Consider the following 27,616-nt stretch of genomic DNA (forward strand, 5'->3'; position numbering starts at 1 on the left):
AATCAATTTCATTTTTGGTTTTTATCAGTAAGAAATTAAAACTATTATTTATTTATTCTGGCATTGCCTCTTAAGCTCTTCATTTATGCAAAATTCATGTAAGCAGTACTTGTCTTCACTTGTAACTTAAATTTCAATTATCCTATTTTTCATTTTGCTAAGTCCTGTTCTTTTTCTAATATGCTTAGTGACTTTTAATAGTTTCTTGTTCCTTACTTAAAATGTGTAAGGATCTGATAATATTACTACATACTTTAGGCTCTGATTCATCTGTAGTTTGTTTTTATGTTGCTCCCCAGGCTCTCATGCTGCCTTGCTTGTGAATTATATGATTTTGAGTGAGTGCCTGTATGGTACTTCTTGGGGTTGAAGGTGGGTTCTTTTTCAAGAGAAGATATGTGGGTTTTTTTGTTTGTTTGTTTGTTTTTGTGCCAGTTGATATTACTTTAAAGTAAAATATTGGCTTAAGGTTTTTTGTTTTTGTTTTTGTTGTTGTTGTTAGTGCTTTGAGAGCACCCACATGGGGAAGAATTTGGTTTGAAATCCATGTATGAAGTAACTTTTGAGTACAAATTTTCGGAGGAGTATATATGTATATGTGTACTTATATTTTACCTCTCCATGTAGAACTAGAGTTCCAGGTAGGAATTCCTTCTTTGACCTTCACAGGGAGATGGGATTCAGCCACAGCACAGTCAGTGTTTGTGAATATACATGTACCATTTTATGTGGGACTCCTTACCTTGGGCTGATCCTGGACTTCATCTCTTCATTTGGGACCCTGAGGCTGTGAAAATTAAAGTTGTCCTTAACCTGCAGTTTGCAACTCTCCCCCCCCTTTTTTTTTTTTGACTATGGGTAAAACTTTCTTCCGAGTTCATTTGAAAACCTTTTTTGTAGTAATGGGATTAAATTTAGTGCCTTGTGCATGCTAGGTAAGTGCTTTACTAGTAAGCTACAACCTCAGCCTGAAAAATATTTTTTAATTCAACAACTTGCACAATTTCCAATAGAGGGTTTATCTCATACCATAATGCTACAGAGATTTATAAAACCAAAAATTCTCTCTGAAGTGATGTGAAACAAAACATGTAGGAACTGTCATTGTAACTCAGACTTTATTGCTTATTAGTTATGTCATTCCACACATTTTTAAGTAAACAGGCTTTGAGAAAATATACTGGGAGTGTTACACAGATGATGGCAATATTGATGAAAATGTTCAAGTGTTTTACATAAGGTAATAAGAGGCACCACTGCCACCATCACCCCCAGAAATATAAAAAGAGTAAAAATAGTTCATTGGCATTTAACTAGCATTATTCTTTGTAATCTATGAACCACAATAAGCATGAAAAATTTCAGAACCTTCAAAACAAAATATTTTTTCCACTACCAAATTTTTTTAAATGAGCAAACAAATCTACTCAACAACAAAAACTACACATACACAACCCTAAAAACAAAAGTTGTCAAATTCTAGTGGTCCTCAATTTTGATATTAATTCAAGAAACAAAATGTATTCCACTTTTAAAATGAGATTAAACTCTTTCACTATAATTATACTTGCTATATAATTCAAATGATTTAATTGATGGCAAATTTAACAGTAAAAACCACAGAAACATCTCAAACTGTTCTTATGCTAAGGTAATTTCTTTAGAAGTTAATTATTCTTTAAACCTGCAGAATAACTTCACATACTAACAAACTACCCTTTCAGATATACGGCAGTAGTCCTAAGTGTTCTTAATGCTGGGGAGCATATAGGAAATCACTATAAATCACACATAAACATCAATAATTTTCCTTAGTAAAACTATACCAATAGTTTCCTCTATTAATGATTTTTAAAAATCAAGGATGTGTAACAGTTCAGCATTTGAAAGACTTCTATGTATATTATTAAAAAGATGCAGAGGTTGAGAAGTACATTTGGATATTTGAAGACACTATAAAAATAACAAGACCTGAAATGTGGTTTTATGTTGAACCCATTTAGACGTCAGTTATCTAACAACGAAAACACCACAATACCAGATAAATAGGAATTTATTAAAATCATTGTCTCCAACAATACAAAAATTAAATATTAAGGCATCTTTTATTCCCATCCTAGTATATGCAGCAAATGTTTTAAATAAGAGCCAGCATTTATTCAAATGCTTTCTAATGTATTTGGCAGGTTTGTTTTTATATTCTCCTATTACACATATCATTGAAAGTTCTCATGATCAAACACCTGACCCAAATCAAAAGAAAAGTATAAATAGATACCAATTTATTAAAGGGAAACAGTTCATCATTGAAAAATAAAAAGGAACTACAAACAGTTTCATAAAAAGTTTAAATATTGGTATTTAAATTTCTCTGAAGCAACTTATGCTTCAGTGATTAAGCAAAAGAAGAGATGAAGACTTTAAGATGGGAAACCTATAATTAATAACTACAGAATAACTGTATATGTAAAATTCTGCTATATTGGGAAGACATTTGAAAAGGGCTCATAGCCACTACAATCAGATCATACAAATTAACACTGATTATTATTTCCCATATTTGTCCATTTATAAAGCTTAATAGGCTTCATAAAGTATACTAAACAGTAACATTTCACCTTTTATTAAGGCAAGTTTGTGAAAATAATGTAATACAACCAGATCTTTTCATGAACTTTCCACTGACAACATTTTTTAATGTAAGAAACATACAAAAAAACCTGCATTTTATAAAAAGTCACCTCAATACCAGAAAATAGTTAATGAAAGATGTTGAACATGGTTTACTTTTTAAAGGATGCTCTTTCCTTGTCTCAAATTCCAAGTGTTATTCATCATCTTTAGAGCCAGTTTTGCTTAACTATTAAAAAAAAAGATAAAAGAAATATGCAACAAGTTTAAGCAATCATAGTATTTGAGTCATTATTTCCATTCAATATCAAACAAACAGAATCTATTACTTTTAAGGTTCAACTAACTTGAATTTTAAAATATCTATGGCTTTTATCATAGGCTTAGCTACTTCAGACAGGTTTAAAAACATATCCTCAACAAAAATATATAACCTCAACAGAACAAGAGGAAAAAATATTCCTTGGAGCTTGCCAAGAAAAAAATAAGTTAGAACAAAGATTATACAAATAGAAGGTGTCATTTATAAAAGAAATGACATTCTGTTTTTGTTTTCTAACAAGACAATAAATTTTTTTTTTTTTGTCAGTTCTGGGGATTGAACCCAAGGCTCTGTCCTTGCTCTTCCACTGAGCTACATCCTCAGCCCAACAGACATTTTAACCAAATAATTCTTAAAGTGTAATTTTGAAAACATCATTAAAATATCTTAAATTACAATTCTATTCTAATAAATCTCTGGTAGGAGTTGGTAAATTTGGGGGTGAGGCAGAGAAAATTCTCAAGTAATACAAAAATAATTCTGATTAGAATAGCTACCCAGTCATTGAGAAACCCCAGTGTACCCAATAACTCTCACAAATATGGGAAGCTGTGAAAAGGAGAAACTACTAAGGGTAGTGATTCAAAACTCTTCACATAATCACTGAGGCCCCTAAAAGCTCTTCTTCTTCTTCTTCTTTTTTTTTTTTTTTTTTAACGTGTGGGTTTTTACTTACTGCATTTGAAATTAAAACCAAGAAGTTTCACTCACATAAAAATAAAATAAACCCATTATATAACCCAATAACATTTTTTGAGGAAATATAACTAGTTTCTGAAACAAACCAAACTTAATATTTAAGAGTGGGGCTGGTTTTACATTTTTACAAATCTCTTTATTATCTAGCTGGTTGGAGAGTCTCACAAATTTCCTTCTATAGTAAAGAAGATATCATGAAAGACAATACACAAAAGTATCAAGAACAGCCCAATTAATAACATACACTGTTAGATTCCAAACTTACTACCTGAGAAATTTTTGGAAAATGTAAGAATATAAAAAGCACACATTCTGTTAGTGATTTAATAGAGCATTAGTGATGACATCATCACAGTTCACGCAGCTGCTCCAAATGCTACTGAACTCTCAGGAGAAAATGAATAAAACAATGAAACAACATCATAAAGTTGTGATGTAAATAGTTTTGACCTTGCATACCACCTGATATGATCTCAGGAATTACACTTGTAAACTACTGGCTAAAAGTAATAGATTCTGGGAACAAACTATCTAGTAGGTAATTGGCTTAAAAATATCTTTTCCTAGGAAGAATACTATGGAACAAAGCTATCAAATTATGTTATGTGCATTTACAAATATGCTGCAATGAATCCCACCATTAAATCATAATGCACCAATTTAAAAAATGTTTTCCATCTCCCAAGATTATTGGGTTATTTGAATTTTACTTTTTTTTTTTTAAACTTGGAATTTTATTTACATTATCAGGGACTCTCTCAAAAACAGCTTTTGGAGCTAGGGAAGGAGGAGCACTATCACTTCCTTTTAGATAAGTCAGATTATTTTTCTTCTCACTTTCAGCTGAGATCTGCTGTGCTAGGGAATCAGCATCTGACTGAGAAAATAGATCATTCTAGAGCACAGAGCATGTTGGGGAGAAAATGTGTTCAGATGGCGAGCTACATGCAGGACAACATGAAGTATTTCTCAAGCATCAAAGGAAAGATAATGAGCCAATGTCAGTGTAGCCTTTTCTTAATGGAATTATCTATGGGATCAGTCTCTAGCCCAGGAAGGGAGGAAGATATATTGTGTATTCTTTCTGCACCTCACGATTCCCTACTCTTAGAAAAAAAACTTTCCCCTATATCTAGACATACAAAGATTAAACAGTTTCTATAGAACACACATTTCATGGGCCAAATAGTTGCTTTTAAAATAAACTTCAAGAATAAGCTGCTTGGGCTGGGGATGTGGCTCAAGCGGTAGCGCGCTCGGCTTGCATGCGTGCAGCCCGGGTTCAATCCTCAGCACCACATACAAACAAAGATGTTGTGTCTGCCGAAAACTAAAAAATAAATATTAAAAAATTTTCTATCTCTCACTCTCTCTTTAAAAAAAAAATAAATAAAAATTAAAAAAAAAAAAGAATAAGCTGCTTGGGGCTGGGGTTGTGGTAGAGCAGTGGTAGAGCCCTTGCCTAGCATGTATGAGACACTGGGTTTGATCCTCAACACCACATAAAAATAATAAAGATATTTTTAAAAAGAGAGTAGTCACTATTGATTGATGAACATATATTTTGTTCTATTAAAAAAAAGAATAAGCTGCTTGTAAATTATTCATATCTGTGGGTCCTCACTAAAACCCTAATCTTTATTTTTAAATACTTACAGCAGTTGTGGACTAATTGCCATGCAAAACTTATTTCATGAAGTCCTACAAAGAGAACTAGCTTACTGTGTTAAATATAAGTTAATATATTTGAAACTAGAAAATGCAAGACAAATTTGAGAAATTTAAAAATAGAATGTAAACAATTTTAAGCAACAAATCCAGAAAATCTTTTTTGCTAATGATGGGCAACTACATTTATAATCTGTCTTTAAAAATAAAACTGAAGCATTCCTTTCCATGACTGGTTTTTTCTTCAGTTTCCATATTATCCATAATTTAAAGTCATTTATAAGCATGTCTATTCTTGATATAAACTTATGTAAACAGTCATGCTTTTTGTAGCAATAACTTACTTCTGTAGACTTTGCAATACTTAAGAAAAGAACATCTAAAACTCAGGATATTAGGAAGCCAAGAACGAAGGATATTTCAAAAATACTTACATGCTGAATGTAAACAGACATCCCAGGTAATTCCAAAGATTGCAGAGAGGGTAGGAATTGAAAACATAAATTTCATTAATTGATGGCAATAACTGTAACAGTTTTGAAGACGAGAATATAAATATTATATACCTTCACAACATCAACCCAGTTCCAGCCTCGAGGAAGTTCCCCTTTGTGATCTGAAGAATAAAATAGAGTAATTGTATTTCTAAGACTCAGCTAGTTCCAAATTTTCTAACAAATATGATTTTGTACATTATATATAGCAAATAGATTCAAGGTTTAAATCCCATATTTCTAAGTCATAAAAATAGTTTATCATCTTTGTGAGTTGAAAGCACCATTCTCCTGGGAATTTTTGCAAAGTAGTTGATGTATATCCCCTTTTTACATTTACTTTGTTTCCATTCAAGACAAAACCTATTATTAAGGAAAAATATGCAGGTGGGTTGGAATCAATTTATTAGTTTCATGGATTTTAGAATTCTTCTTTATATAAAGTCCCTGCTTATTAAGTAAGAAGTTGTGCTAGTTCACTGTTTCATGAATGAGCATTTCACACCAGGAAGTTAGGCCAACACAGGAGGTCTCACAAACATATGGGTGGCTTCAAGACTAAGAAGAGGCCTGGTTAATTTATGTAAAATTGGTTATGCTCTGATAAAGTATTATTTAAATAATTCTTCTATTGAGAATACTTGTAAGTTCATAAGAACTTACAGAAGAATTCATAGTTTATAAGGTGTTTTCATTCTTTTGATACACAAGTTCAAAACAATCAATACTATTTAAAAATTATTTAATTCAAATGGCTTGATTTCCTTTATGCTTCAAGTATGTTCTATGTATATCTCATTTTATGAAGCCATCAAAATCTATATTAAAAATAACACTGACTGAGCATACATAACCAAAAATCTGAAATTCAAAATGCTCCAACATTTGAAACTGTTTGAGTAGTTTTAGATTTTGGAGCATTTCAGATTGTGGATTTTTAGAATAGGGTTGCTCAATTGATAACTACACAAATATTCCAAAATTTGAATGCTTCTGGTCTTAAATATTTTAGATGAAGGATACGCAATCTGTATTAATTTTGCAGCAAGTGAAAAAGCAAATAACCCCAGGATTCCTTTTTTTTTTTTAAGTTGTTGTTGTAGATGGACACAATACCTTTATTTTATTTATTTATTTTTGTGTGGTGCTAAGGATTGAACCCAGTGCATTACATGTACTAGGCAAGTGCTCTACCACTGAGTATGACCCTATCCTCCTAACCCCAGGATTCTTATAGGAAAGAGGCAATATTATTGGAGCTCAATTTTAGATGCTAATGGTTCTTTTCTCTTTCATGCCAATAAGAATCTTATCCTACTGGTTGTTGGTTATGAGGTACACAGTGGAAGGTCACTAATTTTGGTTAATTATACCTTACTCACAGTGCTGTGTCCTATTAAAATTTTATTAGGAATGAAAGCTTCAAGTCACTAACTGCTACATTGCCATTATAAGGAGAAAACAACTAATTTAGGTGGATATCATCAAAGAGAATGAAGTTTGGGAGATATTAGTGAAAAAAAGTGATCATAGGTCATTCTTCTTGAAAGTAACAGGTAATTGACACAAATGCGAAAACACTGCAAAAAAATAGTAATCAAAATTCTAGAAAACAGACCATAACATGTTAACAATGTATTGTTTCCATTGTTCATATTTTAATGTTGCTTTGACATGAGGTATAACAGATGCCTAGATTTTTATTTCACAAACCATTACAATTTCAAAAATGTAGTTTTGAGGACTAACACAGGGTTGCTTTATTTATATTCTGCCATAGACAGACATTAAATAAAATACAAACCACCAATCCTACTACAAGAGAATTTTAAACCCCCTCACCAAAATAAAAGGATCAGTTTTTAGTAAAGAGCATTTTATAACCTTACACCAGTAGTGCACAGATTTTTAAGTATAAATGTGTATGCATGATAGTATTCACATTTTTCCCAACCAGGAAAAATTTATAGACTGATATCAATTTGCAAATTTCCAAGTTAAGTAAAGGTATCAAGTATATTGTAGAAGTTTATAATCCTTTTCTAAAGGACTCTGGTTTAGGATACATGGGATTTCTGTTCTTAAATCTTATTGTTGTTGTACAAATAAGTTAACTATATACAAAATTATTAAATTATTTATTTACAATGCTAAGATTTAATGGTATTATCAGACTTCATTTCAAGAGAAAGGTTTATTCTATACAGTTTTTAATATTATGTACATGTGCCATAAAGGTAAATTAGAAAACCCCAAACATGCTAGAGTGTACAAGTGGGACATACATTTTTCCATACTATTCTAATGTTGCTCATCTTCAGACTCATTTATAGTTACTTTGCCACTCAGTGATCTTATTTTCAAATGATTATCTCTTGTGATAAAGTAGCATTAAGTATCTATAATATTCCTGTGACCCAAGAAGTCTCTGATCTAAATGTTCCAAGAACAAAGAATAGAGAATTAATATTCTAAATCTAAATATATTAAGCATCTATATCATGCTAAAAAGCAACCCATTTATCTGTGTTATAAAAGGATAAAAAATAACACAAACCTGTTTTGTCTGCCAGTTTACGTTTTTGGGCTTTAGAAAGTTGTTCTTTTTTGTCTTTTTTCTTATTTGATGGAGCTGTATTAGGAGTTTCAACAGAGATGATATTGCTTATAGATGTCTGAAAAAAAATTTAAAAGAAGAAACAGTTCTCAGACTCCAACCTTATTACTGAGTTACATTAAATATAGCTATATCCAAAAAAGGTTTAAAATTTTTAGACCTATGAAATTTAAATCGGGTACCCTTAACACATTATTGGTTTCACTCAGTAGTTCACATCAAAGAACATAATACTAAGTGCAAGAGTTAAAACACAAACCCTAAGAAGGAAGATTTGATTATATGTATTATGTTAAAGATACAAGGTTCCATGACCGATTTACAGTTTGGTTAACTTTTACTATTTGGAAAGTTAAACATGTACCTACTTAAAGCATCCTGGTTCCCTGAAGAAAATCTTTAAAACATTTGGGTTCATATGGTCAGTATTTATGATAGCTAAAATTTACAATGCTTACTAGGAGTTAACCACGGCTATAAATGATTTACATGCCACTCATTTGATCTTTACTATAATTTTATAAGGTAGATACTATTATAATCCTTATTTTGCTGGTGAGAAACTAAGCATAGATATATTAAAACACTTGCCTAAAGTCAGAGTTAATAAGTGGTTAAGTGAGGATCTGAACTCAGGCAGGCTGGCCCTAGGCCCATGTGCTCAGTTACTAACCTCTCCTGCTCTTCCATTTGTCTTTGAGTTTTCTTCTATGTGTTTTGTTGAGTGGAAGCCACAACCATTCAAGTAGAAAACATGGCCTTTGCTGCCAAAAAACTTATAGTATTGTTCACAGGATACAACTCAATTAATGGTGACTACTGAAAGTCTTTCAGTGCAAGCAAGACTTGATGCAAAAAGCATAAAGATGATTATTTCCTAAAATTATTCTAGAAATAAATTCATTATTTTTTCTATTCATTAAGGTCTCCTAAAGCTGTAACACCTTCAAATTGAACTATGACAAAGCTATTTACAAAATAAGTCTCATGGAGAAATCAATTTCATACATATTTTAGTGCTACATACTTAGCTAATCTAAGTTCTATAAAGAGATTAAGTAAATTTTAAAAATACTAGATTCTTGGACTGGGGATGTGGCTTATTAGTAGATAGCTCGTCTAGTATGCACTAAGGACCAGGGTTTAATCCCCAGTACTCCAAAAATCAAAATCAAAAACAAACCAAAAAACCTAACAACAACAACAAAACTAGGTTCTACAATATCCCAGTTTTATGAAAATAAGTACTCTAGTTTTGATGAAGTCTGATTCCAATTTAAAAAAAAAATATTAAGGATCTAAAATTAATCAATAGCAGACTAAAACTAAAACAACAAAAGAATCTTGCAAAAAAAATCATCACATACTCACTGTAGAATTAATGGGATGATGATTCTCCATGAACTGCTCTTTATTGTCTTTGGCATATTCAAACAATGTATAGGTCATAGCAGTTCCAAGATTCACTTCCACAGCTTCCTGTAACTTGGCTAATATACTCTGCTTTACAGCTGATGATCTACAATGCAGAACAAACATGTTAAGAGGAGAGTAAAATAGAGAGTGAAATGAAAAAACAATGAAAACAAAACTACTCACATGGTGTTGTTAAAAAAAGCGTTCATAGATATAATTGGAGGTGTTTGGGGATATGTTTCTGTCCAGGAAATCTCTATTAAGAAGGCTTTGGGATCACCATTTTCACCTATCTGAAGAAAAGGGAAATCTTAGGCTTGTGAAAAGTGATAAAAAGACAGAGTGCTAAATCATGATCTTTAAAATAATTAATTCTTTCCAATACTCATGCTCAGATCAGAAAAGTAATATTTTGAAAAGTTCATGGGTGTAGGCTAAGACTGAGCGGGGCAAAGGAGAATATAAAGGGAGTCTAACTTTTAATTTAGTCCCAGTCTACATTAACAGGTGTAGTTTATGACCATGGCCTCTCTATCAGTTTATCAGCTTTTCTAGTACCAAGGCCACATCTTATGTAAATTTTTGGTTTCCACCAAATTTGCTGGGAATGAAGATAAGACATCAACTGGGGGAATAAGAAGATAACGGGGAGTCATGGTGGAATAAGCCTGTAATCCCAAAGCTCAGGAGGCTGAGGAAGGAGGTTCCTTGGTTCAAAGCCAGCCCCAGCAGAGCAATTTAGCAAGGCCCTAAGCAACTTAGTGAGATCCTGTCTTAAAAAAAAAAAAAAAAAAAAAACTCTGGGGATGTGGCTCAGTGGGTAAGCACTCCTGGGTTCAATCCCTGATACATCCCCTGCCAAAAAAAAAGACAAAAATAACAATCCACAAACTGAAATTCATCTTTGTCTCAAGTTTTCTGACTATGACATATCACAACAGTCATGAAGAACAAATAATTAAAATACAATTATTTGTACATCATTCACACAATTCCAAGAAATAAGAAAATGAAATATAAAATTGAGAGAGAAAGAAAACGGGTAAGGAAAAATAATACCTTAGGCTGGACAGTAATTCCTGAATAATTTAAGCATGTCTTTTGTTTCTTTTGCTTCCCCAACATTTGTTTTTCTTTAAATTATAATCTTAAAACTGAAATAGTACAATGAATGCTCACTGAAATTTATTTACTAAGTACTTTTTGTTCCATTTACTTTATTTCTCCCTTTTTATCAAAGAATCAACTTCCACTCTCCCAATATATGATATTTTTCCTTTTTTTTTTTTTTGTTGAACAGTTTGAAAGTAATGTCTTCAAATATACATGGGTAAAGTATCCTAAGAACATTCTCTTTTATAACCACAGGACCATTATCACACCTAAGAAAGTCAACACTGATATAAAAATATTACCTAATTTATAATTCATGTTAAAAATTCTCCAATCATATCTAAAATATCCTTTAATAGACATCACTCTAACCCACAAATATATAATTCATTAAAGGATAATTTAGAAGAGTCCCCAGCACTCTCCCCGGCTTTTTAAATGTCTTTTATAAGAATCTAGGCTAGTTTTCTAGCTAGATATGAACTGTTTCCTCTATACAGATTCAAATTCAACATTTTTGATAAGGATACTATATAGATGATATGACATACTCTCTTAGCATCATCTAGGGAGGCTCATAAGATCTTCTGGAATCATCACTACTGATCCTAAATTTGATCACTTGGTTAAGGTGATATTCTCCAGATCTCTTCAGTGTTAAGGCACCTTTTCATTTTGTAACCAAGCAATCTTGTGAATAATACTTCAAAACTGTGTGAATACCTTGTTTCTCAAAAACCTTTTACCTCAAGGTTTTAGCATCCATTAATAATCTTGCCTGAATCAATTATTGCACGGGTGGTTGCAACATGGTGGTTTTCTAACAATACCATGGGATAGTTCATGAATCAGCACCTTCTCTGTAACTTTTCTAAAAAATATGTTCTATTTGTTTCTAAAAATATTAATTTTTTAAAAATATTTATTTTTTTAGGTGTAGATGGACAACACAATGCCTTTATTTTTATGTGGTGTTGAGGATGGAACCTGGGTCCCGCCCATGCCAGGCGAGCGCTCCACCACTGAGCCACAATCCCAGCCCCTAAAAATATTGATTTTAAATAGCAATAAGATTAAATTTTTTTTCAACTGAATTATTACTTGATTCACCTTTATTTTCTTTACATTAGTTTTTCATCCTCACCCCCTTTCGTCTTAATCATATTCCATACCAATCTAAGGTGGGCCTCAGAAATCGTATCAAATAAATGTAGGAATCTATTGATATACCTGTATAAGTTGATTATGTGCACAATAATGCCATCAGTTTATGCTTGTTTTGAATACAAAGATAATTAAAATGTGATAAAAGTTACTTGCTTTCTGCCATCACTAAGTCCCTACTCCAGGTATCCTTAGGAATAAATTGCCACATGTCTCATATTACGCTAAATAGATACTGAAGATAAAAAAAAAAAAAGACAACACCACTCATGTCTTTAAAGAAGATAGCTCATTTAGATGACTCACTAAATTATAGTATACTAGTTTAAAAGAAATAGAGCAAGGTAGAAAGAGCATGGTTACTTTTGCTTCAAAGTCAGGGCAGAAATAGGAGACATGGGTCAAATATATCAGAAGCAGCTTGATTTAGGCCTTAAAGGAAAAGCCAGATGAATAATGGATAAGAGGTGAGGGAAAGAGCAAAGAATGTATCAAAAAACATATATTTTTTTTTAAAAAAAACAACTTCAGGAAAATATTTAACAATCTATTATGTTTAATACATGTTATTAGCTGGGAAGGTCTAGAGAGGCATTTCAAATCAGTCTTTTGAGTGTCAAGCTAAGGAATTTAGCTCTCATTTTTTATATAGGTGAAGGATCCATGGAGAATCCTTTCCAAAAAAGGGAATGAGATGACTATCTGTTGGAGGACCACTGAAAGTAGGAAAGTCAGTCATTTAGGAGCCTTCTAAATCATTCTATATAAGAACTGAGGAGCTTGACTCGGGCACTGGCAGAACTCTAATAACTTATCTCCTTTGATTGTCAACATCCATTCTATAGTACAAAGGATGGATTGAAGAGGAATGACACATGAGATTGGAGATAGTAGATTGAGATTTTAGAGCATTCTGCATATGGTGCTGAGTGCTCAATAAATAACTGATACTAATGGAGACATTTAGGAAAGTACAGGGAAATTTTCAATCTCCCATTCACTAAGAGGAGGATGACAATAGTTAATAAAGTTTGAGGAAGCAGCTGGACTCAACAGAAGCACCTAGGATGTGACTCCACTTTTAATTTTGGCTATTAAAAAATTCCCCCGGTTGAAGCTAGCTATATATTTTTTATTTAGAAGTGTCATACTTTTCCAAGTTTTCTTTGTAGTGTTAAGTTTATTTTAAAAATTTCTCCATTATTCTGTCTGGTATTTAGAACTGTAGTGTCTTCATCATTAATTGAAAAAAATACTCTCTCATTTAAAAAAAAAAAAGTCTCCTGGCTGCTATGTGCATGAAAATGGTATTAAAATGTTAAACTTGAAAGGGAAATGAGAACTGTTGGGCAGAGAAAAGAGCATCCAAAGGAAGTAACTATAAGGAAATTACTTCCTGTGATCATCTACAATAAAATCATATATAAAGATCATTTCTTATGTAATTTATTTTAAATGGTGCAATGTGCATTATAGCCATAAATCTTTTATTACTTGTAATCTCTTGGATAACTTGTTTATATTTATTTACAACATAAAACAATGACATTCTTTTATGTTGATAAGTTACAAGCAACTCCCATTTCAAAGAAAAATGTTTCATATGTGTCCATTACATATATTAAATATCCATACATATTTAGAATGCAGAATTAAGAAAATATCACCCTTTCTTGACTGTATCATAGGGTAGTAAAAAAGCACACTAGACCTGGAATATAATCTTGGATTTTCATCCTAATATTTATCAATATCAGCTATAGGAGCTTTAGAAGTTAAATGGAGAGAAGTCATCTTTAAGAAGGCAAGACCATATAATTTCCAAGGTTTCTCCATGTCTAACGTTTTATGATTCTGGCACAATAAAAAAATTAGTTATCTTGGTTTTAAAATAGATTCTGAATTAAATTTTAAATGTTAAGAATGGTTAACGTCACTGTGATGAATCTTCTATTTAACAGCTTCGGAAAACACAAAGATGTAATAAATTTAAAACATTAAATTTAAAAAAATAATCAGCAATTTTAGCAATCTTTGGTTTTTTCCTAGCAAAGCAATAAGTATACCTATTCATGCCATGTCTTACCCTATATTGAAATGAAACTGGACTTAATTCCCGGAAACTTTCATCTCCTTCATAAATAGAACGTAATGCTTCTAGTTCCATCTGAAAGAAAATCAATGAGTTAGGATTAGTGGTATAAATGGATTAAATGTAGGGTATTTAGCTTTTGATTCAAGCCCACTCAACTACATAAAATTGGTTAACTTATAAGAACTTAGATGATGATGATATATGTGTACATACCAACAAATCACAATCACACTGAAAATACTTACTTTGAAACTATGTATTAGACAACATTAAGCATTTTACATTGTGTCTTCTCAATTAATTCTCAAATCAATCTTGTGAAGAAGATCCTATCACCAGATTTCCTCCTTCCTACTATAGAGGAATGTAAGATTTGGTTTAAAGCAACTCCAGAGAAGGTGCCCTCTATCATTCTATCGAAAAGCAGCCTGGGATAGAGAAAGTATTAAACTTGAAGATGAAAAATAAGAAGCATAAACAAATTCTCATTCTTTACATATATTATTTATGTTTGTAATTCTTTCCATAGAATGATACAAAGCTATAAAAAAAACAAAACAGGTAAGGCACAAGAACTTTTAAGAAAAACATTGACAGGATCTACTCAAGATAAGAGGATAGGACTATAAGAAACTAGTAATTCTTGCCTGAAAATATTTCTTAGAATACCATGGCTTTATAAAGAAGTCTCAATCACTTTTAGAGAGCACCGGGTGAATTCCTGAGAAGAGATGCAAGAAAGAATGCATTTGGGTATATGTTTGAGTTTTCTAAAAAAGATTTGATGTCATGAATTTTATAAAATAAAGATGATGACCTTAATCTACATGGACAAAATTTTAGAATAAATTGTTAAAGAAATAGTATATGACAGCCCAAGAGAGTAAGAAGAAATACTTAAAACCTAGCAAGTACATGTAAAACAAGATTTATCTAATCCTTCTTAAGGTAATTCAATTGGTTCATTAGTGGAAAAACACCACTCCTGCAGTCTATCTGGATTTCGGAAAGGCTCCACAAGTTTCTCTTGCTACCAATTCACTGTTTCTTCAGGGATGAGACCACCTGAAATCCCTTCTTGTAGCTATTTTTAAATATGCATCACACTATTGTTAACTATGGCCACTCTACAGTGTAAACGAACATAACTTATTCTTCCTATTTACTTGTAACTTTGTGTCCATTGATTAAACATCTCCTCCTCCAGTTCTTCCTAGGAACATATCCCCCCAATCCGCCAGGAGTCAGGATTATTAATGCTTTAGAAACTCACCTGGAAAGAATATTTTAGAAGGGTATTTAGATATCATGTAAAATGCTGACTTTCAAGTAATACACTCCATTCTAAATAGACAGGGAAACACTACTAATCTACTACCCAGGGAGACTTGGGTCCTAATCCTAATTCTACCATATATTCAATGTGCAGCCTAGGGCACTCACTTTATCACTATAGACATCTTTCCTCATTTATACACATTACAGTTAGAAGAGTCCCCTCCAGACGACCTTTGGCATCCCTTCCAACTCTATTAAATGATTCAATGTCAAACATTTCACAATAAATTAAGCATAAACCCTACAATTCAGATGGTATCTATATACTCAAAATAAATTTTGTAGTCACTGAACAAGTAACAGATGGATAAATGAGTTCACTACACAGTATGAAGAGAAACTGGAGACACTAGTGTCATTATTTTCCTCGACCAGAAATTTAACTAACTCAATTAACCCTCTCTTTACCAGCCAACGCATTTTAAAATTTAAAGGTGGTCAGATTCCAAGTCAGCATAACTCAGTACCCAAGCGCTAAACAACTTGGGATATAAAGACAGCCAAGCACACCAGGGTCGGGTACCAAGGGCACTCACTCATCTTTGGTAATAAGGAACCTAGGTAGATTGTCAGGTTTGCAAAAATACAAATGCGGGTAGGGTGAGGTCAAGGCGGACCCTCCCCCAGTCACACATACTTGACCCCTCCTGGAAGGGCATCTCAGCCGGGCTCTAAGGCGAGGACACACGTGTGGGGCTTCGGGCTGCTAGGATGCCCTACCTACGGGCTAGCGCGGAAAAAGAGTGTCCAGCCCGAGAACTCACCTCCTGGTCCTCGTTGGCGCTCATCGCGCCGGGCGCCTCCCAGGCGGACAGTGTTCGCTACAACTAAGAAAAAGCAAGAGCAGCGGCCCCGAGGCCAGGGCGTTCCCCTTCGGTGCCGCGTATGCAGGGTGGGGAGTAAGCTCCTTCGGAGCCGTAAACGCGAGTTCACGCGCACACTCAGCGGTCTGCAGTACCCAGCAGGACTAGGTGGGCAGTGGGCGGAAGGCCGAGGCCGTGGCAGGTGGGGCGCTCAGGCGTCTAGTAGGAGGCTGCAGGGCGGCAACGGCAGAGGCTCCGCCCCCTCCCACTTAAAGCTTCTCCTATTGGCTCCTATTGGCTCCGCCCCAAATCTTTCTCCTCTGGGAAGTGGAGCGCCTTCCTGACGTTTTGAGGAGCAACGTAAAGATCCAGGACTGCGATTGGTGTAGAGTGCTGTCACGCAGGTCCAAAAAGTGCTTCCTGTGCCAGTGTGTGTGGAAAAGGAAGTCTCGCCTACTGGAGCCGGCTCACGGGCTTCGAGCGTAGGGACGGTTCTGGGCAGTCTGTGACACCCCTGACTGCCTCCCCTCGTCCTTTCTTTGCAGGCAGCGACCGGCCACAGCTACTGCGGGCCCAGGGCGTGCGTCCTGGGTGAGTGTGGGCCCGGAATTATGCGGGGCCTGGTGAGACGGCCGAGAAAAACGACTAGCTCTTATCAGTACTGATTTGAGGGCCTGCGTTTTCCTAAGGCGTAAAGGAGTGCCAATCCTGGAACTCCCCTGTTAGCCCCGAAATGAAACGCGCTTATTTCTAGGAACTTTCAGGTGTGGTGGGTGGTCGTAGGAGAGAAAGATTTCGTCTGCCTTTGGGCTTACAAAGATATTTCTCTTCCAGTCCTTATTGGAGCTACCAGGGCACAATCTTTTCCTGAGTTTTTTTAGGAATAGTATTGCTTCACATCCCCAAATCAACTTTTCACACCCCACCCCCATTTCGGCTCCAAACTGTCATTCTTATTTTGATCATTTTGTAGTTGGACATTTCTGAATTTCATTTCTAATAGCGTATGTCCTGCATCCTGAACTTACAGTTAATTTAAAAATAACCATCACATTCTTTTTTTTTTTTTTTTTTTACCACTTTGATTGGTTCGCCTTCCTTACATCTTCCATGCTAGCTGCCAGATTACTTCCTTTGCATTACATGGCCTCCATCCAGAACGTTCATTTACTGCTTCTGCATGCCTTTCAATGTCAATTTGGTTAGTTGCCCCATTGGCTGCTTCCAGCATATCTGGAAATTTCTCTTCCCCTGGCTGTCATTAACATCCATTCGGTCTGCACTTGTCCTTGACCTGTGTTCTTCCCATTCTTCCATCCCTATGTTTCAGAATAAGCATGATTATTTCAAGTGTCTAATTTTTAAGGTAGAATATGGGAGGAATTTATGATACAGTTTTCATATAGTAATTTTGGAATATTTACCATAATTTAGAGCTACATTGTCCATTATGGTTACCAATAGCCGCGTGTGGCTATTGAGCACTTGAAATAGGCTAGTTTGAATGGATATGTGCTGTGCATATAAAATATTAGATTTTCAAGACTTAGTGAAGAAAAAAATGCAAAATATCATTAATAGCATTAATGTTTGCATGATGTTTTTAGATTTACCAGATTAAATAAAATATTATTAAAATGAGTTCCATTTTTCTTTTTACTTTTAATATGACTGCTAGAAATTTTTAAATTATTTATGTGGCTGATATTATATTTCTCTTGGGTCAGCATTGATTTAAAGTTTTATAAGTCATTTGTACTTCCCTTTATTTTTACTCCATATTCAAAGATGACAGCTATTTCTTTCTTTCTTTCTTTTTTTTTTTTAAAGAGAGAGTGAGAGGAGAGAGGAGAGAGAGAATTTCCAACATTTATTTTTTAGTTCTCGGCGGACACAACATCTTTGTTGGTATGTGGTGCTGAGGATCGAACCCGGGCCGCACGCATGCCAGGCGAGCGCATTACCACTTGAGCCACAACCCCAGCCCGACAGCTATTTCTTTTGAGTGTTTGGGATTATTAAGAAAAATCAACCTTTAGAGCTCTAGTCTGGCTTCTTTGGTATTAAGCAAAGGTACATATCTTGTATTTGGACTACCTCTTTTTAGTGTTCATTCCCCTTAGTTATAGCATATTTTATCTTTGCCCTTATAGCTTAATCCTGTCTTAAAAATATCTATCTGAAGAATTTCGAAGTTTATATTGTAGACAGTTATCATTTCTGGCAAACTTTCCAAATCATTTATTCAATGTTCATTGTTCTTAGTACATGAACATAAGATGCTTAGTAGTCTTTCCTAAATTAACTTTTCAGTTACAAATATTCCATGTTTTAGGGATCAAGTAGTGGCATAAGTGCACCTCATTTTTCACACTATTATGCCGAGTTCTGTATGATATATTGGTGAACATCACCTTCTTTCTTTTTTAATTGTTAATGGGTCTTTATTCTGTTTATTTATATATGGAGCTAAGAGTTGAACCCAGTGCCTCACATGTGCTTAGGCAAGCGCTCCACCGCTGAACTACAACCCCAGCTCCCAAACATCATGTTTTTAAGGAGCTCATGATACCTCTTTTTTAAAATGAGGTTATTTAAAAAAATCGCAGTTTTGTTTGGAAAAAGCACATTTTCATTTAAATGTTTTTCCACAGTCAGCACATACTTGGATTTATTATAGTCTTAGCTAAATGGCATAATAGAGACATACCCTCCTAGCAAATTCCATTAATTATTATTTTTCTTTCAAATATTCCCTTAAATAGTACATTTTATATTAAATTTTGAAAATGAGAAAATAATTGTTACTTTAATAAGCATATTAATAGTATGCTAGACATTGAAAAATTTGGTGTTATCTATTACAGAGAAATTAGAGGAAGTTATACTTTATTACATAAGTCAATAATTATTTTTCTTTTATTACTTATATAGGTCATGTAGACCTATTGTTTTGATTTCCTTCTTTTTTGATTTGCTAACTCCAAAGTTTGGTGTCTGTTTTGAAAAATTACTGAAAATACTGATATATCTGAAAGTTAATTACAATTATTTTAATGTGAAATTTTTAAAAACAAATCTAACATAAGAATTTTAATAGATCAACTCACCTTTTGCTTTCCTCCATTATATGGGCTTGATGGTTTTCAGACATTCAAAGCATTTCAGTTTTTTGTAATGATTTTTGAATGACAGATATTCATGTATTATATAGATGTTGTTTTTTTAAAATTAATTATGGATGCATTAACATTTGTGTTTCAGATTTTTTGTGGCACCATAACTATGAGCCCCACACAGTGGGACTTTCCTGTGGAATTATGTTGTCGGCCTATGGCTTTTGTTACACTTACTGGACTAGATGTAGTTTATAATGCTGTCCATCGAGCTGTCTGGGATGCTTTCTGTGCCAATCGAAGAGCTGATCGGGTACCAATTTCTTTCAAGGTGCTCCCAGGAGACCATGAATATCCCAAATGTAGACCCAAGGTAATGACATTAGGATTGTATGCATTCTCTCCTTCTCTGTGTATATGTCATTTTTTGTTCTCATGTGTGAGGGAAAATCCCTAAGTTTATCATGGCAGTGGTTACAGTGGTGTATAAAGAAAACCTTAGGCATCTTTATGTACCATGTAGTATACTATATATATGTTTATTAATGGTTAATTTTTAAACCCAGAGGAATAATTACATTTAAAAGCTTTGTAACCTATAAGCCTACATTTGCCATTTTTATTTGTAGAAAAAGAACCCCATGTCTCCACAAGTTTCACAAAGTCTTAAAAGGAAAGTCTTACCTTTCTCATCATTATAGAATATCGTTATTCTATAACATCATTGTTATAGAATCCATGGTCTTTTCAGTTTTGTTCAATTTCAGATACACTTTTTGGGTGCTTGCTTTGTGTTAGGTAACTGGAACCATGCCACAAGCTGGTGATATAAAACAAGCTTGTGAATGATGTTTCATCCACAAGTAAAGTGAATTGTTTTCCTGGCAATATATCTTTGAAATAAGTGAAGCCATATTAAATTTCAGCCAATATTTTAATTTTAGCAGCTTTTTCAAAAACAGAAACTGGAATGGTGACGAATAGGAGTAGAATTTGCTTAGAAAGTGACTGGATACTTCTTTACAGGGTACTTGAGATCCTAGACATCATTAGGAGCTCTTTGACTTTGGTCATTCTTCCTTAAATGGGAAATGTAATGTTTCTAGGGTCGAGATTCTACTTCTAACACTTGCTAACTCTTATTTAATTTTTGTAAACCTGAATTTTCTCATCTTCAAAATGGGTAGTGTGCATATTGAATGAGATAAATGTACAAACATTGCTTGGCACCCAATAGGTGGTTTCTGCTGCTATTATTATAAAAAATTAAACAAAAACCACTTCCTTAACTTTTACCACTATTTGTAGAGAACTTCGTATGAATGGTACATTCCTAAAGGGATCTTAAAGACTGGCTGGATGAATAAACATCTGAATCTGGTGCCAGCCCTGGTGGTTGTGTTCTATGAACTAGACTGGGATGAGCCTCAGTGGAAAGAAAAGCAGTCCGAATGCGCTACCAGGGTGGAAATTGTCAGGTATGACCTCCATTTATCAGGCTGCCCATAGTAATTTGCAAATGTCTGTGTTACTAACATTTATTGAAGGCAATAGAGCGCTTTTTGGACTGTAGTGGTCACTTTGGGGATTGTTAACCTCCAGTGAAATTTGTTTAGTTCCTTAAGTATTAACTGCATTTTATGCCAAATCTGTAACAAAATTTAGAAGCAAATTGAAAGACATTTGCAAATGTTTTTTCTTGCATTTATGATTTGTTTTGGAGACATTATAATTTATTGTTTGGTCCCTTTCACTTTATCACTATTCACTTTTAAGATAATTATTTTGCACGACTACTGTAATGTATTACTGTCAAGAAGGAAATTTTAAGTAAATTGTATTACAGTTTTCACAAAAAAACATACATTAAACTTTTAAAGGGAATGACTAATGTATCACTCAAAAGAAATAAGTTGTATTGTAATTTTTACATAAAAGCACATATTAATCTTTCACTTTTAAAGGGAATGACTAATATATCACTATAAAGAAGTTGTGTTGTAATTTCTACATCAATAAAATACCCATATAAATATATATTAAACTTTTGCAAAAGCAGATTTTTGTAAGGTTAAGAAGCTTGATGTAAGATTATACTTTTAAAATTGAAATGATTATTCCAAATAGGTTCTTTATGTGCAGGAAAAGATTCACTATAATCTTGATATTTTTAGTCAATCTTAAATTTAATCATCAAACTTGTGTTTTTTGTAAAGCTTGAATACATTTAGTTAAAATGATTTATTTAATTAATTTATTGTTTTTCTGTTGCAGGCAAAGTTTACAAGGAAGAAACACAAAAGTTGCAGTGGTTCTGATTCAGAAGAAAACCCCTTTGCCCCCAGGTAACAAAAGATCAATTAATTAACACTATTTATACTAACAAAAATAAATGTGATATAATACATATTGACCTTCCACTTACCATACTAACACCTTTTCACATGTACATCTAGGTCAACCTCATTTCTAAAAAAGTATTGAATTGGACACCCTGGCAAGTGTCGAATGTTGCAGCTACTCCTGCTTTATACCTCCAGTTCTCATTACCAGAATGTAGATTCTTTACTGTTTAAATCTTTCATGCATTCAATTTTTGGGTTGATGGTGTGTTAATTTTTTAAAAAGTACCAAAAATGCATCAATAAATGTTTGTTATAAAAAAAGTAAAGAATTATAATAAAGATTACAAATCTAAGTCCCATTCCTCCAGCTCCACTTACTTCCCAATGTAGTCATATATCCGTTAACAAAACAGTTAATTCATTTGCTTTGTAAACATGTCATTTACTAGTTTGAGGTTTATTTAAAATTTTATTCCTTATACAAATGCAAAGAAAAATGCTATAGGATTTGTAATTTCCTCTAAGAACATGTTATTTTATATAACTTTTTTTTTGTGTGTATGTGTGTGACTTGAACCCAGGGCTTTGCCCATGCCAGGAAAGCATTCTAACATTGAGGTATACCCCAGCCCCATTTTAAATACTTGTTTTTTCTGCTTTCCCAGATTTTCTTAGATGCATAATGATTTTTTTGTTTTGTTTTTATGTTAAGACTTATACCATCCTAAGTGGTTTTGGAAACTTCTCTCATGAACTGTTGCTTCCATTTTGAGTTATGTTTTTAAAAATAGCTATATGTTGTATCTGTTGGCATTACTTGGCCTTCCTGTCCTGGCTTAGAAAATTCCACAGTTTTTTTCCTAAAAGGTTTGTGTTAATAACCCCAGGCTCTCAAAGGAACCTAGGAGTTGTATTGACATGGTGAAAAGTGCTTTAGGTTTTTATCCCAAATTCCAGATTTGGGGAAATATTCATATAAAAAATACACTACTTATTTTGTTTTTCTCTTTCTGGGGCTTATCAACAGGGGAAGATGTCATTGCTTCAGAAAGGGCTGCAGCTTTGTGCAATGCATGTGAACTCTCAGGAAAGTCTTTGTTTGTGCTTCCCCACACTGACCACCTTGTGGGTTATATTATAAGGTAAATAAAGGTCTTTAAAATAAAGGTCTTTTATTTTTAGATTATTCCTTAGGAATTAAGAAATTGGTATATTAGACCCATTTGTTTTTAAGAAAATAAAACATGTTCAGTAGAAAAAATATAAATGGTACAGAGGATATAAAAGTAAATAAAAGTTTCTTTTGTCAATTTTTTAACTTTATAACCATTATCAACAATTCCTTAAGCACACTTTCAAAAAATGTCTTCTGTGAAGGAAGAAATATACGCATATCTTTTTAACACTATTTAAACTAACAAAAATAAATGTAATATAATACATATTGATCTTCCACTTACTATACTGACATCTTTTCACGTGTACATCTAGGTCAACCTCACTTCTAAAAAATATGAGTTGGACACCCTGTCAATAGTTGCAGCTACTCCTGAGGCTGAGGCAGAAAGGTAGAAGGATTGCTTGAGTTCACTAGTTCTGGGCCAGCCTGGGCAACACAATGAGACTCATCTCAAAAAGAAAAAGAAATATAAATGGTTTATCCCCTTGTACTTTTCAGTAATTACCATGTGTGATCTTTTATATGACGGTGGTGTCTCTATTTCTTGACTCTTATTGTTGCATTCCTTTTTTTTTTTTTTTTTTTTTTAGTTGTAGATGGACACAATACCTTTATTTTATTTAGTTTTTATGTGGTGCTGAGGATCAAACCCAGTGCCTTACACATGCTAGGTGAGTGCTTTACCGCTGAGCCACAGCCCCAGTGCCCATTCTTTTTTTTTAACATTTATTTTTTAGTTTTAAGTGGACGCAATACTTTTATTTTTATGTGGTGCTGAGGATCAAACCCAGTGCCTTATGCATTCCAGGTGAGCGCTTTTCCTCTGAGCTACAACCCCAGCCCTGCTTTATTCTTTATATGTCTGTCACTGTATTTAAAAATGTTTTAAGAAGGCTCAGAGTCCCATTAAATAAAGAGCAAATTACCTGTGGACACAATATTTTTATATGACTATTATGCATTATTTTCTAATATTTAGTGTTGCAAAGAAATTTTATAGTGTTACATTTTTCATGAATATATATTTAGATAGGAATATTTTCAGTGATTCTGGCTATAAGATGACTTTTTTCTTTTTATTGTGCAAAAGTATTAGGAACACAAGAATAGCTTAGTTTATCTTTTTTTTTTTAAGAGAATTTTTAAATATTTTTTTTAGTTGTTGGTGGACCCAACATCTTTGTTTTTATGTGGTGCTGAGGATCGAACCTGGGCCGCACTCGGGCCAGGCGAGCGCGCTACCACTTGAGCCACATCCCCAGCCCCTATCTTTGATTATTATTTATCTCACATTTGATTCTCTGTCTCAGAAGCAGACATCTGAAAATTATCTGTCAGAGTAGGCTATCTGGTATTCTCATTAGTATTAAATGACATGGCTTCTAAGAAAGTGAAGCATAAGTTTAGAAGGAGAGAGCATGCAAAGGCAACAGGATCAAATGAAAAAATGAATTGCAAGAAAATTTAAATGCAATTAAGAAAATCTCCATGTTGGAAATAATAAACAATAGGATGGACACTGCAGAAAGTCAGATTAGTAGTGCCAAATGTAGCATTGAGTTGATTGATCAGAATTCAGAGAAAAAGAATAACAAGTTTTGTATTTTAATACAACTATATTACCAATGGGGAAACACAAAGAAGAAAGGACAATGTATAGATAATTAATGTATAGATAACATACAAGTTGCTTTTCTTTTCTTTCCACTGAGGCTCATCCCAGCCTCACAGCTGGCTCTTGACTCCCTCTCTAGGCTTTGATGGTTCATCCTTGCACTTCGTATTTCAGTATTTCTGTCGTTCCAGTGCTGTTTCTTGTCAGTGTGCTATCATACTAGCTCTATCTTCCAGTTCCCTTTTTCCTCTTAAGAACTCGGCTTTCAAGTTTACACATGGCCTTGCTAAGAAAGCCGAAGTTCGCTATCACTTTACTTTAGTCTAGTGATTCTTAAACAGAGTAATTTTACCCACCAGGGAACATTTGGGCATGATTGCCACAACCGAGGGGGTTGCTATATTGCATCTAGCGGCTAGAGGCCAGGGATGCTGCTGCATATCCTGCAACACACAGGACAACCCTACACAGCCTCAGTGGTGCTGAAGTTGAGAAACCATACCTTAACCACTAGTGAGCCTGTCTTCCTCTGCTTTCAAATGTAGCTGTCATGGATGTGAGAGAAGCAGAAGGTATAGTTTCAGCTATTACTCTTAAATCTTGTTGGGGGATAAGGAAACATTTAAATAAAAGAATATAGTATTCCAATAACTGATGTAAAAAGCAAGTGCTCTGAGTCCATGACCTCTAGCATGTGGATCTGAGAACAGGGAGTGCTTGAGACAGTTCATTGAAGATCAGGGAAGACATTAAACCCTTTCTTCATATTTATATTTTATCTTCAGAGAGAGAATAAAGTCGACTACTAGGAAATCTTCACATTCATTAATCTGGGAGGAAGGTGGCAGAGTTACTCAATCATGTGTTTTCAGAGCAGTTTGAGGTATTAAGGACAAATACTATAGGAAGTCAATGATTTGGTTAATTTTCTTTAAATGTCTCAATGCTTATAACACTAATTTATTGGAGGATGACTGTGAAACTCCTTTGTATTGCATAGGTTCACTATCATTTTAAGGCAAAATTCTTTGAAGAGTTGTCAAACTTAGTGATGAGTTAAGTGTTTTTCTCTTATGAAAAGATAAATGTTCCAAATTTTCAGATCTTTTATCTTTGGATAATACAGACTGTCAGTATCATGCTAACTAACAAATGTTTAAAACACACAGATACATACATACACACACACACACACACATACACACACACACACACACACACACACACACACACACACCCTGCTTTTGAAAACAAAGGTGACATTTTAATAATGAGGAAAAAAGCAGATGCTTATCAGAGGAAAGTTGTGTTGCAGAGATATAGAGAGTACATGCCAAAAATGGCCATTTGTAAATCTTTATCATTATGATTTTTTTTCTGAGATCAATTTAAATGTATTCTCCATATAAGTATTTGCTATCATCATAATTATCATTGTCATTATTATCATTTACATTTTAAAAAATACTGGAAATAATTTTTGACTAGTTTAAAAATAAAAGATTAGACAATAGCAATATTAAAAAAAATAAAGAATTTTAAGGGTCTGAATTCATTAAAAATCTAAAAACTTATACAGATAATGTACATCCAGGCAATTAGATTTGGGATCTGGTCTTTACCCTTCTATAACATTCAGAATTGGGATTGCTCTAAGCATTTTCATGGTTGGACCAATAGAAGCAATATTCAACTCTCTCTCCTGTTGCCCTATTTTGAAAGGGCTGTAGGGGGAAAAGAAGGATGTAAGTAGTGCTAGGCACTTGCTACTCTTGCCTCTTCTCTGCTTCTTCCCTCTGTTTTCAACCTTTAGCCTAGGATCTACCTTCAATAATAATTTCCTTTTAAGTATAGAGTGGTTTCTCCTTTTATCCCCTAAACTTGTAAGATGATTTTTTCCCATTATGTAGTTTATAAAATTTGGGAAAGCCCTTTTCTTTTAGACTTAAATCTATATGTATAGTTGGGAAGCTTGAATGTTCTTCATCTGAAAACTGATGCAGCGATGGTAAAAAAAATGGACTCCAGGTGATCTTCATGTGAATTTTGCTGAGTATATACCACTTATTTTCTGATAAATGGCTAGAGTAAGAAGCTGCTTAAAATTAATGTTTTAATCTAAATTATTTGGTAGGATACATTTTGTTTTGAGACAAAAGATAGATGCATGTGTGTTTTTTATACCTATGTATGTATGTGTATTTAGTACAAAACTAATCAATTGGGTTCCCTTTACGAAGGAGTTACTTGGGGTGGGGCTGTAGCTCAGTGGTAGAGCACCCACCTCCCACATGTGAGGCATTAGGTTTGATCTTCAGCACCACATAAAAATAAATAAAGGCATTGTGTCCATCTACAGATAAAAAATATAAAAAGAAAAAAAAGAGTTACTTTATTGAGACCAAAAATATTTATGTAAAATACCGCAGAGCATTGCAAGTGTAAATTCTGCATAATTTGCAATCTTATATCATTTCAGAGAACAAATGGATAGTTGTGTCTGGGGAAGGCTTTAGGGAAGAGAGGAAGACCTATAACTGTATTTGAAAGTTTAGATGAGGGAAAGAAAGTAATGTTTATGTGGGGGGCAAATGAACATCACAGAAAAGCATAGACAGTGAGAATTCAACTAGTTGAAATCACTAAATGATAATACAATTGATTAGATTTTCTGTTTTAGAGCAAAGAAGTTCAGTGTCTGTTTTTCCCCAAAATTATTCTTAGTTGTTTGATATTACCTTAAGAGCATAAGTTGTAAATACTTACTAAAAGAATTGGTCTTTTCACTAATACCTCACTTCTTGACTAGATCTATCATTTACTTATTTACGGTTTTGAAACTGGTTATGTATATTTTTCCTCAAAAATTTCCTCAAATAATGTAGAAATATGTGACTTAAAAGGTGAAAGCTTTACATTTACCCATTCCAATCAAAGCTCTGTAACTGTTTAATCAGTTATATTTAAAGGGAGGGAAGATTTGATTCTGCAAAACAAACT

General features: G+C 33.6%; 2 protein-coding genes across 4 annotated transcripts in view; one reads left to right on the forward strand and one right to left on the reverse strand.

Annotated features, from left to right (window-relative positions):
- Positions 1-1,099: 1,099 nt before the first annotated feature.
- Positions 1,100-16,618, reverse strand: Rwdd4 (RWD domain containing 4). Its single transcript, XM_040294237.2, has 7 exons — positions 16,322-16,618; positions 14,211-14,291; positions 10,031-10,140; positions 9,803-9,950; positions 8,372-8,489; positions 5,887-5,936; positions 1,100-2,860 (listed from the first exon to the last, which is right to left on the reverse strand). Exons 1-7 carry the CDS (start codon positions 16,343-16,345, stop codon positions 2,828-2,830), a joined length of 564 nt encoding a protein of 187 aa, XP_040150171.1. The 5' UTR covers positions 16,346-16,618; the 3' UTR covers positions 1,100-2,827.
- Positions 16,619-16,779: 161 nt separating this feature from the next.
- The window catches only part of Trappc11 (trafficking protein particle complex subunit 11), a 44,291-nt gene continuing 33,454 nt past the window's right edge, over positions 16,780-27,616 (forward strand). Inside the window, exons 1-6 of one of the 3 annotated variants that reach the window (XM_078031024.1) lie at positions 16,780-16,951; positions 18,191-18,433; positions 19,625-19,849; positions 20,785-20,954; positions 21,751-21,821; positions 22,849-22,963. In XM_078031024.1, the coding sequence (XP_077887150.1) occupies positions 19,646-19,849; positions 20,785-20,954; positions 21,751-21,821; positions 22,849-22,963 (560 nt within the window). In that variant the 5' untranslated portion in view covers positions 16,780-16,951; positions 18,191-18,433; positions 19,625-19,645. The remainder of the gene's footprint in view (positions 16,952-18,190; positions 18,434-19,624; positions 19,850-20,784; positions 20,955-21,750; positions 21,822-22,848; positions 22,964-27,616) is intronic. The other 2 variants (XM_078031025.1, XM_005329230.5) reach the window with 2 other exon arrangements.

This window comes from Ictidomys tridecemlineatus, chromosome 14 (genome assembly GCF_052094955.1).
Source record: "Ictidomys tridecemlineatus isolate mIctTri1 chromosome 14, mIctTri1.hap1, whole genome shotgun sequence".
In the NCBI taxonomy this organism is placed as follows: Eukaryota; Metazoa; Chordata; class Mammalia; order Rodentia; family Sciuridae; genus Ictidomys; species Ictidomys tridecemlineatus.